The 12945-nt window shown below is 37.0% G+C and overlaps 1 protein-coding gene across 1 annotated transcript; it reads right to left on the bottom strand.

Moving 5' to 3' along the window:
- Window positions 1–9587: 9587 nt before the first annotated feature.
- On the bottom strand, window positions 9588–11837 carry LOC139194815 (receptor-like protein 2). Its single transcript, XM_070819733.1, has one exon. The coding sequence runs from the start codon at window positions 11835–11837 to the stop codon at window positions 9588–9590; it is 2250 nt and encodes a 749-aa protein (XP_070675834.1).
- Window positions 11838–12945: the final 1108 nt, after the last annotated feature.

The raw sequence follows: 12945 nt of genomic DNA, 5'->3' as shown, positions 1-12945 counted from the left end.
ATTCATAACAAACATCCTACTTTTTGACATTTTCACCTTGGCAATTAATCTTCCTTTGTCATCTCTAAGAAAAAAGCTATAATTTTTCATGTGAATATCATAACCTTTTTCTAAGAGTTGACCCAAGCTCAAAATGTTGCTTTTCATATTGGGCACGTAGTAGACATTTGAAATTAATTGGTGACCGCCATTTTTTAGGGGAATTAGGATGTTACCTTTTCCTTTGACGGGTATTTTGGATTCATCTCCAAAAGAAACGTTGCCACTCACCGATTCATTGAGCTGTACGAACATGTTTCTTCTTCCGCATATGTGGTTGCTGGCGCGGGTGTCAAGGTACCATGTATGGTCTTGGTCTCCATCATTGTTCTTGCATGCTAGTAGCACAACACCATTATCTTCTTTCTCTTCTTTCACATAATTGACCTTCTCATCAGGCCTGTTGCTTGGAGCTCTACATTCCCAAGCATAATGCCCAAACTTTTGACAATTGTAGCATTGAAGTTGAGATTTTTCATACCTCAAGTTTGAGCGCCCTCTTCCACGACCTTTTATTGAGCTTCCTCCTCTTTCGTAGTTGCTATGGTTGTTGAAGTTCCAACCACGTCCTCGTCCATGTCCACGTCCGCGTCCTCGACCATGACTTCTTTTGTACTGGCTTCTCTCATTGTCGAAGCTTTCTTCCTTCTTCTTTGGCTGAACATGCGTCTTGAGGAGCTGCTCATCATTCCCTTGCCTCTTCTTATGTTTCTCTTCATATGCTTGTAGCGAACCCATCAATTGCTCTATATTCATTTCTTCCAAGTTTTTAGTTTCTTCAATCGTCACGACAATGTGCTCGAACTTAGGGTCCAACGAGCATAGTATCTTCTCCATAATTCTAACATCTTCTAACTTTTCTCCGTTTCTTTTTAATTGATTGGAAACAACTAAGACTCTTGAGAAATAATCAGAGATTGATTCAGACCCTTTCATTTGTAGAGATTCAAACTCACCTCTTAATACTTGAAGACGAACCTTTTTCACTTGTTCGGCTCCTTTGTAAGAGGTTTGAAGCTTCTCCCATGCTTGCTTGGCAGAGCTTGCACTTGAGACCTTCTCAAAGCCATTGTCATCTAATGCTTGGTAGATGAGGTAGAGAGCCTTCTTGTCTCTCTTTCTTGAATCTTTCAAATTCTCCTTCTGGGGTTGGGACAGAGTAGCTTCATCTTCCGGCTCAGTGTAGCCTTTCTCCACGACTTCCCATACATCATGTGCTCCCAAAAGGGCCTTCATTTTAATACTCCAATTATCGAAGTTGTTGTTGTCGAGCACTGGAACTTGGAAGGCTGCCATAGCGTTGCTAACCTGGCTCTGGTACCACTTTGTTGGGGCTTGAAAAGACTTCACTACTTTGGAGACGTTTATCTCACAAAGAAGAATGTAATGCAGCGGAATTGATAGGCAAAAGAAAGAAAGAATACTCAAAGTATTACACAAGATTTTTTATTCACTCACAAACTTAGTACAAGAGGAAACACTCAAACATTCTTAGAAGCTTTGTTGCTTCTTCTCACTTCTCACTACTTTCTTTCTTGGTTGTTGCAAATGGTGTGGATGCCTTCTCCTTTTATAGGCATGGATGGAACCTTGGAGAAGCATGGAAACATCATGCTAGATATATCTAGATAATTCCACTACCTTCCTAAGCTAGAATTATCTACATTAATCTTGTATGTTGGTGGAATCCTCACCATTCTTCTAGACTCTTCCACCAACTTGAACTTTGCTAGAATTCTCTAGCATGTGCACACATTGGCTTTGGGTTGGATCACTTGTCTTGGGCCTAAGACAAGATTACTATTCAACAAGGAGGACGAGGTAAAAATAACTCCATCGAGCCCTTTCGATGGTAAGAGCAAATGGGTGACCCGACTTTCCGAAATACAAGTGATTCCTTTCCTTCCCAACTACAACAGTTGACCGAAGTGCAATTTAAAGGAGGAGAGGATAGAGTGAGGTTGAAGGACAAGAGAGAGCTACATTCATTTTGGTTGCATGCATGGATATTTGTAGATATAATGGACGTGAATAAGAGGATTATGAGAAGGAAGCCATTGTGTTAGAGGGCTTGTTGCAGCTCAATGTTTTTCTGTCTTCGTATATATAGTAGGATCTTGAGTGTCTGCATTTAGAAATTATGCTTCATTAGATGGAAAAGCAGCTTTAGCAACATTAGAAAACAACCATAATTACACATTAGAAGTCGAGGGGTCCTCCAATAACCCAACTGAGAATTTGGCAAACAAGCAAAATCACACAATGCAATTTTTTCCAACCCCTTCAAGGCCTCGAATAGAGATTTTCCACTAAAGAAACCACTAACGACGACCTTCGCTCATTGGATCTACTAAAGAGAATTCAAGATTTGGGAGATGATAGCAACAAAGATAATAAGCTTAATTAGGCCCGAAGCACATGGAAACTTAAAAAAATAAAAAATAAAAAATTCTAAGTGCTTTTTCCTGGAAAGCACTTTAGTTACTTCATGTGCTTCTTTCTAAAAGCACTTCAAGTAGTGCTCTAAAAAAAAAAAAAACTCACAACTACGGTTAGCTTTTTTTGTCAAAAGTTGTTAAAAGCTCTTTTGATGATCTTAAATCACTTATAGTTACCTTCAAAACGTTGTCAAACATGCCTAGTCTAGCGAAGCCCCAACTCCAAATTAAGAATAGAGAAGTAGTGAGTGGTCTTTATCTCAAAAATTAAAACGCGTACTTCACCTAACAAAATGCCATTATTTAGTTGAAATGATCATATATCATAGAGAAGCAGTGAGTGTTGTTCATCTCGCCGTGTAATAGAGGTTCAAATTATTTTCCTTGTGAAATGATTTTTCTTGAAAGATTGGGTATTTCTCATTTTTTCCACCACTGAGTTTTATATTTGACCTATCATACTTGCAGTATCATTAAGATGCTGTTTTTACGCCGCAATAGTCATTGACTATAATTAAGATTGTCCCTAGGGATGGGCAAGTGATACCATGAGGAAAGTTGGGGTTCCACTGTAAAACAATTGACAATATAAAGAGTAGCCAAACCTTTTACAGTCCTTGCATGGTTTGGTGACTTTGTCCTCACATTCTCACATGAAGAAAGTTGGGGGTTCCATCATAAAACCAATTGGCAATATGGGAAATAGCCCAACTCCTTATATGTCCTTGCATGGTTTGGTCTCTCACCAATGTGAAACTTTGTCGTCACATTCTCACACGCCTCCTCAAATGTGGCAAATTTTCAAGCCTAATACATGGTCCTTCACCGATGTGGAACTTTGTCATCACATTCTCACATGCCTCCTCACATGTGACAAATTTTCAAGCCTAAGACATGGACAACATAAATTAGGTGATGTGGAGCACGTGTGAAAGTTGAGGTTCCACCATAAAGCTAATTGGCAATATGGGGAATAGTCTACCCTCTTATAAGCCCTTGCATGGTTTGGCCCCTCACCGACGTGGGGTTTCATTCTCACATTTTCACAGTACGATGGTACTGCCGCGACCATCGCTATCACCACCACACCACCACTACGACCACTGCACCACACCACCAGTATAACCCAGTTCAAGATGGTATAGTTTGAGGAAGGTTCATTCTGAAGATTTGTTGGGGACATCTTAAGCTTTCAAAAGAGACTTTTTTTGGGATCAAATCAGAGTTGATTTGGTTTGCCACATCTATTTTTCTATGAAGTCCGAATTTGACTTTAAATAGGAAACCTTTTATTTGCTAGTTTATTATTTTTTTATGTTTCCCAGTTTTATTCTATGACATTTTCTAGTTAGGTTTTTGTCTTGTAGTAGTATAAATAAGGCTATTTGGCCATTAGGTTAGAGAGGATCAATTTGGAGAATTTGCTAGGCTTTGAGGACTTGTACTCTTTTTTCAAGGTGTTTTCTATCCATGTTCTTAATAATATTTTGTTTTATGATTATTCGTAACTAATTTCTTTTGCTAAGGGAAGGTCACGAGTCCTAACAAGAATATGTAGTTTCTTTCAATTTATATATGATATTATTAATCATCGTGTTTAAACTATTAAGGGTTGGTTTGGTATTGATGTGCTTTGAAAAAAAAGTTGTTTTAGCTGTGTTGTGAGAATAAGCAGTGGTGAAATAAAGCAGCAGAGTGTTTGGTAAACTTTTTTGTAAAAGTGCTTTTGAAAAAAAAAGAAGTATTATAGTGTTTGGTAAAATTTTATGTAAAACAGATGTGAAAAAAGCCGGTTTTTCAAAGCTGGGTTTTGCAGCTTTGTGTTTTTGGCTTTTTTTTCACCCAAAACTGTGAAAAAAAGCTGAAGCTGAATGTTTACTAAACTATACCTACTTTTTTCAGAATCACCTTAGTACTAAATCAGGCCTAAGTCTCTTAGTGATTCCCGACCATTAAGATATTTAGAAAAGTAATTTGATACAATTTTAGTCGGAAGGTTTCCTGAAGGTGACGATGGCTTTTTGTGGTTAATAATGGTAAGTTCACTTAGGGCGAACACTACGTCTTAAGAGCACTTCCACCCCTAAAAAGCCCCGTCAATAGGAAATTCAATCCCCTCAAGTGAATAGCTATTGTCTTTCATGAACCTCAAGTGCATCTCCACCCCTAAATTGAATAGCCCAGATGATTTGTATTTTAATATTTTTTTTATAAAAGTATTTTTAATTTCGAATAAAAACAAAAGATTGATTGAAAGTATTTGAAAATATTGAAATGTGGAATGTGGTGTAAGATGAAAGAACATGACTATGTATTTATAGAAAAGAATTATAATTTTTTTAATATTATTTTGGTATATTTAATTAATTTTTTATGATTTGTACTTAAGCTTGATTCTCGCCAAAGGCGAATTTGAATCACATTATTGCTAGCCCATTGTGAGGCTAAGCTTATCACATCCCCCCTTAATGTAAATGATATCGTTTTGTAAAAAAAATATTAATCTTTTATAATATTTTATTAATTTCTTATAATTGTTTAATAGTGGCCGACGTCACCGTGACGTCAACCTTGCATCACTGCCTTGAGGGTTGGGCACTTCAAGTAGTTTTTTTTTTTTTTTTAACTCACACTTACGGTTATTTTTTTTTTTGCCAAACGTTGTTAAAAACTCTTTAGGTGATCTTAAAACACTTTTAGTAACTTTAAAGACGTTGTCAAACATGCCTAGTCTTGCCAACCCCCAACTCCAAATTAAGAATAGAGAAGTAGTGAGTGTTTTTATCTCAAAACTTAAAATGCATATTTGACCTAGCAAAATGACATTATTTGGCTAAAATGCTTATATATTGTAGAGAAACAGTGAGTGTTGTTCATCTCACCCTGTATTAGGGGCACAAATAGGATATCGGGGACCACAACCTTGAAAAGTCTGGAAATGTACTCGATTTGGTCCATAATTTGCTCCGATAATTAAATGTCATGCATCTGGACATTTCATATGAATTAGTATACACGTTCAAGTTAATTTCACGGTGAAATGATTTTTCTTGGAAGATTAGACGTTTCTCATTTTTTCAAACTATTGAGTTTTGTATCTAACCTATCATACTTGCAGTATCTATCCATTAAGATGCCGTTAAGATTCTAAATTTGTATGAACATCCCTCGATCTCCAACACATCTATTCTCATTCTTCCCTGCAGTCCTTGTGGGAAAAATTCTGACGGCACATGAACCTGGGGTGCCGCAGATTCTGGTGGGATTATAGGATCAGGATGTGTTGCTTTCTCCCCTGGACGTGAATGGCTGGAAGATTGCTCCTCAACTTTTGAGACAATCTCTTGTTGATCATCATAGCTATACGCACAGTTTAATGCTTGAATCTGAAATCCTTGATGGGTTCTTTCAATGTATAATTCAGATGATTCCAACAATATAGAGATTTTGTCTTCCATCGGAAGTTCTTGGGAAACATTAGGTTGCTTAAGATACTGTAGAGTACATGCCCACATAAAACAAAGATACTTTTTCAAGCTTGGGGCGTAGTATTCTAAATAGGGATCGTTCCAACACCTTTTTGAGTTGTTTTTCATATTGATATGCTTTTGGACAAACTTAGGAAAATATTTCCTTTAGGGGCACTCCAAAATATCATGGGTTTTCAAATAGCAAAAGGACACAACTTGTAGGTTTAAATCCATAAAAACCCTTTTCTGCTAAAGAAACCCATAATGGCAATCCTCCTTTCGGTGGTTTCATCATGGAATTGCTCTCAAGATCAACAAACTATAACCTACGAAACAAATAAAAAATAAAATCAACAAATAAACAAAAAGATATATACAAAAATAATTAACTAAGAATAAGATAACCACAAATTATTTGAAACAATCCCCGATGACGGTGCCAATTTCTTGATAGGATTTTTACCACCTACAAAAGTAGGGATGAAAACACTTAAAAATACTTGCAATAGTACAAGGTTGTCGTAGTATAGCAGCTCAAGCAAAATCGTTTTCCTCAGGGATTGAATGAATAATTTGTATTTAAACTAATTCTTCACTAATTATTTAGAACAAAGTTTCGAAAATGTTGATTTTGGAATTTAAAATAATAAAAACGAATTTAAATAAAAATAATTAAATAATTAACAAAGTAAAGAAAGCAAAAGACAAAGGTTTTGGAAAACAATTTAAACACTAGGGTTCTGCCGTCACCATTAACAATCCTATGCAATTTTACCAATTACTTATGAATTTCCACACACATGCTTTGAATGTTAGGTTTTCCTAATACATATTTTCCTTATGATGTTCAAGTGAAAACGTATATCTAACATGCAACTCTTCAGTGATGTTCAGATCAAATATAATCATGCAAGACTCATTAAGCTTTGTGAAAACCCTTCGAAAAATCATGCAACCCTTAAAAGCGTGATGTTTGCCTTAAGTGAACTTACAATTACTAATCACAAGAAACCCTCTTCAATTTCAGGATGATGTTCCAACAGAAATTGCATCAAATCACTAAGACAATTAGATAGTTTAATCGCGATGATTAATAATTCAAAGCAAGCATGCATCCGTTCATAAGCACATTAATAAAATCACATATTCATGCTAAGGCTTGTGGCTTCGCCCTAGCAAACGGAAATTAGTTACGAACAATCATAAAACAAAATATTATTAAGAACATGGGAACAAAACACCTTGAAAATAAACTTAAAAGGCTCTCTAAAGTGGTGCGTGCATTCTCCCCCTAAAACCCTAATGGTTAAAAAACCTTATTTATACTCCTCCAAATTAAAATCCTCATAGAAATGGTTTTCTAAAAACTAGAAAATAAAATAATAAAAGGATAACTAGGAATTCCATTCCTATTATAACTAGTAAATCTGCCTAACATGGAAATAGCCACGTTTCTAGACCTTTAGGGCTCCAAAACAGGCCCAAAACAACTCAAATTAAAGATTAGGACCTTCTCTTCAAGTTCCAAAAAGAGCCCAAGTCCAAAATCCATCATCTTCCAGCTCAAAAATTGTAAATAAGCTCTACAGCCCAATCTGTCAGCACTGCACGCCGAGCATAAATTAATTCGCCACGATCAGATGCTTCGGGATAAAATTATGCAATTTTGAGACAAACTTCTTGACAGATTCACAAACCCGCTCCAATTGGAATCACTCAAAAATTCAATTGGAATCACTCAAAAACTCCACCGTTTGATTACTTTATGCTCATAACAAATTTACATATCCTACATTAAAAATACATAACAAAACATCAAAATCTCACCAAAATAATAACCAACAACTATAATCAGATGCCGCCCAACAGCTACAATTAGATGCCTCCTAATGACCCGGGAGGGGTGCCACTAAACTGTTGAAATATAAATGTGTTCACTGATTTATGTTTAAATTCCAGCTGTAATGTTGTTATTGGAGAGTGTTAGTTACGTGGCTCATAAGCATTAGATGGGACACTTGTATTTAGCTCATAGGCTAGACGGAATGGAGGACTGAGATTAACTAAGAATTGTTTTGGCTTTCTCTCCTCTAACAGTTCGTTTTTGTATGGTTGTGTGAGCTCACAAGCTTAGTGTGAATGAATGGCATCACCAGAGTAACATTCTCTGTGTGAAGAATTCTCCAAATGTGTTCTTTCATTTCTGATTTTGTTTGCTCCGTTTAATCCAAAACTTTGAAAAGAGCTTGGTAGCTCATCACTATGTGTATCAATCTCAAATTCTAACATGGCCTCAGAGCCGGTTTCGACCTGAAAATATGGGCGTCTGATTATGTGAAGCACCGCAAGTTGTTTCGAGGCAAGTACTCATTGCTGCGAGCCTAGATTCTTAGAGATTAAAGTCTAACATGGCTGGATCTAGTGGGAGCGAGCTAAGAGCACCATTTTTCAATGGTCAGAACTTTAATTTCTGGCATATTAAGATGAAAACCATTTTCCGTTCTCATGAACTTTGGTATCTGGTTGAAAATGGGTTTGAAATCTCAGAGAAGAAGGAAGGAGATCTCTTAGTTGATGAAAAGAAGCAGATGAGGAAGAATGCTGTCAAAGATGCAAGAGCTCTGGGCATCATACAAAATGCTGTCTCGTATCAAAAATTTCCCATAGTTTCCAATCTCAAATTCCAACACAAACAACATGGCTCCGCCTGCTAATGCATGATGGAATGGTCCTGGACGATACCAGAATAACTAAACGCCAGACAGGGATGCTGGAGTCAATCCTAGTCCAAACCGTTGCTAAGCATGAGACTAGGTATGGTATGATGAGTCTTGTGGGCACGTTGTAGATAAGCAAGGAGGTTGCTCGAGATGGGCCGTAGGTTTTAATGTTTCAGGTCTTGAATGATGCTTCATTTGGCATATTGCTGTGGTCGGAACCGGGTTGCCTTTTATCCAAATATGATTTACATTTGGCTATTCCTTCGTATATTGTTTTTTAGAGGAATTCGCAAATCAAGATTTACGAGTCATTTACAAAGCAATAACTTTGATAACTATAGGTATTAACTACATTGCAAAAGATGAAGAATTGGTACAGAGGAAGAGGAAAATGATAGAGGGAAACAAGAGAGATTGTATTGATTGATTAGAGAAAATGTATACAACCGAATTTAAGGAAATGATAGCTATACAATCCCTCATATAACCATATATCCCAATTACAATAATACCCTTCTAACTATATTAACAAACTCAACCACTAGAATAATGTCATGTGGCATTTATGTTATATCAGTTATTATATTAACTACATTGCAAATTATGAAGAATTGGTACAGAGGAAGAGGAAGATGATAGAGAGAAATAAGAGAGATTGTATTGATTGATTAGAGAAAATGTATACAACCGAACTTAAGGAAATGATAGCTATACAATCACTTATAAAGCCGTATATCTCAATTACAATAATACCCTTCTAACTATATTAACAAACTCAACCACTAGAATAATGCCATGTGGCATTTCTGTAATATCAGTTATTAATAGGGACGTTTATTATGAAATAAAATGCATATCATAGCTTTATGTTAGAAACCCTCAAATGTAACCGAGGAAAACAAATCATTAATAGAGATTATTTAGCTAAGCCATCTTTTCATCCTATTCATGCGCACTGCTAACATGACAAAGAGCCTATCTTGTACATTGTCTATGAACCGAAAGTATGCATATCTCCATGTCTTCTTTGCGATCAAAGAACCACATACTCCCCAGAATCCGAAAATAAACCCCAACACAACGGAAATATAGAACCACGGAAGTTGATGCCGATCGTCCTCATCATTTTTGTTGTCCTCATCATCTTGTTTGTTCTTATCATGCGCATCAATACGACACTTGTTCGGAAGCGGAGCACCACAAAGTTTTGGATTCCCCTCAAATGCAGAAGCTTCAAAGCTTTGGAACTGAGTGCTTGTTGGGATTGGTCCTTCGAGATTATTGTAAGAGACACCAAAATTTTTCAAGAAATTAAGACTCACCAGAGACGATGGGATTTTTCCGGACAAGCGATTCTTGGAGAGATCCAAACCCTCTAAATTCTTAAGGTTAGACATTTTTTCTGGAATGATGCCAGAGAAGTTGTTGTCGTTTAGATATAATCCTTGGAGAACCTGCAGTTGGCCGATCTCAATAGGTATATTACCAGTAATGTTGTTGAAAGAAAGATCTAGGAATGGAGGAAAGTTAGACGATCTGCAAGACCATCTGCGGCGAAAGCCATTGGGATTCATCACCGTGTAAAGAGGAAATTCGAGATCATAATGGTATGCTTGAGCTGCAATAGGTTCATGTACCATAGCCGGTACTCTACAAAGTTCTTTCGGAAATTCACCTGAAATAAGGTTCATTGACAAGCCTATATGAAAAAGTCTTGGTAGATCAGTCCCCAACCAGCTAGGAATTGTCCCTGTGATTTTGTTGCCTCCCAGAGCCAAGATCTCTAGGCTCTTTAGCTTTGCTAACCATACAGGTATTTGACCAGTGAGATCACAATATGCCAAGCTCAAAAGTCGTAGATTTCGGAATCCATCAAAACCAACCATATCATTGTCAGATGGCATTCCTTCACCATTAAAGGAGTCCGAAAGGATTAGTGCTCGAAGACTTTTGCAATGCATTAATATCTTCATTGCTCCTGTGACATTTTCCAATCGGTTGTAACTGAGAGAGAGGAAGGACAGAGAGGTCAACGAAAGAATCTCGGATTGTATTTGCCCCTCTAGATTGTTCGAACTTAATCGAATTGCCTTCAGGGATCTACATGAGTAAAGGCTTGTTGGCAACTTACCAATGAATTTGTTCCTATACAGGTCAAGTTTAGTAAGTTGAACAAGTTTGGAGAAATTAAGCTTGGTAATGTCTCCTTCCAAGTTATTTCGTCCCAAATGTAGCTCTGCAAGGCTGGTGCAATTCATCAAAGATTGGGGCAACGGACCTTGTAAGTTGTTGAAATCGAGCTTTACGATTTTTAACCTGGAGAGCTTCCCCAAACGGAGAGGGAGCACTGCACTTAGTTGATTGAAGGAGAGGTCAAGGATTGCAAGGTTTGTGAGGTTGACAATTTTATCACTAATGCCTCCATATAGTGAATTCAAAGGTACTGAAACTTCTTCGAGTTTGGTAGCGTTATAGATATCTTCTGGAAATAGCCCTGAGAGATTATTGTGACCAACACGAAAAATCTGCAGCTCGGAACACCTCCCAAAACCGCGGTAAATGTTGCCACTGAATTGGTTTGAGGAAAAATCCAACACTCTAATCAAGGGGTTAGAATGGAGACATATATAGGATGGGATGTACCCGGAGAAGGAATTGTTGCTGACGTTGAAACTTGTCAAATTCCAAGCATGCATGAAGAGAGAAGATGGAATTGGACCATGGAAGCGATTGCTTGACAAATCGAGCATCCGGATGTTGCCGGATGTTAGAGACAAAGGCAGTTCTCCAAAAAGAAGGTTATAGCTCAAATCAAGAATCTGAAGACGATTCAAGGGCAAGAAGTGTTTATTTTTAAGTGAACCATGAAGTGAATTGTGGGAGAGATTCAAGTGGGTGAGATGCGTGAGGTTTCGAAGTAACAATGACGAGGTAAAAATATCTCCGTCAAGCCCTTTTGAGGGTAAGAGCAAATGGGTGACCCGACCTTCTGAATTACAAGTGATGCCTTCCCAACGACAGCAGTTAATGGAAGTCCAATTTAAAGGAGAAGAGGATAGAGTGAGGGCAAGGGACAAGAGAGAGTTACGTTCAGTTTGGTTGCATGCATGGATATTTGTAGATATAATGGACGTGAATAAGAGGATCATGAAAAGGAAGGCATTTGCCATTGTGTTAGAAGGCTGCGGTACCAGTTTAATGCCTTTTGTCTTTGTAGGATCTCGAGTCCTTGCATTTATAAAAGCCCAATGCAATTTGGCAACCATTTGGCAAACAACCATAATCACACAATGCAATATTTCCTGACGTTGAATAGAGATTCTCCACTAAAGAAATTAGAAACCACAAACGACGACCTTCGCTCATTGGATCTACTAAAGAGAATTCAAGATGGGGAGATGATAGTAACAAAGATAATAAGCTTAATTAGGCCCAAAGCACATGAGAACATTAAAAAAATGCTAAGTGCTTTTTAGAAAAAAAAAAAAAAACACTTTATCTGTTTCATGTGCTTCTTTCTAAAAGCACTTCAAGTAGTGTTTTTTTTTTTTAACTCACACTTACGGTTAGCTTTTTTAGCTAAACGTTGTTAAAAGCTCTTTAGGTGATCTTAAAACACTTTTAGTAACTTTAAAAACGTTGTCAAACATGCCTGGTCTTGCCAACCCCCAACTCCAACTTAAGAATAGAGTAGTGAGTGTTCTTTATCTCAAAACTTATAATGCATATTTGACCTAGCAAAATGACATTATTTGGCTAAAATACTTATATATTGTAGAGAAACAGTGAGTGTTGTTCATCTCACCGTGTATTAGGGGGGCACAAATAGGATATCGAGGACCACAACCTTGAAAAGTCTCGAAATGTACTCGATATGAATTAGTATACACGTTCAAGTTAATTCATTCCTCGATTTGGTCCATAATTTGCTCCGCTAATTAAATGTCATGCATCTGGACTTTTCATATGAATTAGTATACACGTTCAAGTTAATTTATTCCTCGATTTGACTTTTCATATGAATTAGTATACACGTTCAAGTTAATTCATTCCTCGATTTGGTCCATAATTTGCTCCGCTGATTAAATGTCATGCATCTAGACTTTTCACATGAATTAATTAGTATACACGTTCAAGTTAATTTCCGGGTGAAATGATTTTTCTTGGAAGATTAGACGTTTCTCATTTTTTCAAACCATTGAGTTTTGTATCTGACCTATCATACTTGCAGTATCTATCCATTAAGATGCCGTTTTTACACCGCAATAGTTGTTGACG

This window comes from Malus domestica, chromosome 03, assembly GCF_042453785.1.
Source record: "Malus domestica chromosome 03, GDT2T_hap1".
In the NCBI taxonomy this organism is placed as follows: domain Eukaryota; kingdom Viridiplantae; phylum Streptophyta; class Magnoliopsida; order Rosales; family Rosaceae; genus Malus; species Malus domestica.
Note: the sequence above shows the minus strand (reverse complement) of the source record. Positions and strands in the feature narration are given on the sequence as shown.

Coding starts and splice junctions, on each gene's coding strand:
- LOC139194815 (XM_070819733.1), bottom strand. CDS start 11,837: ATGGCAAATGCCTTCCTTTTCATGATCCTCTTATTCACGTCCATTATA.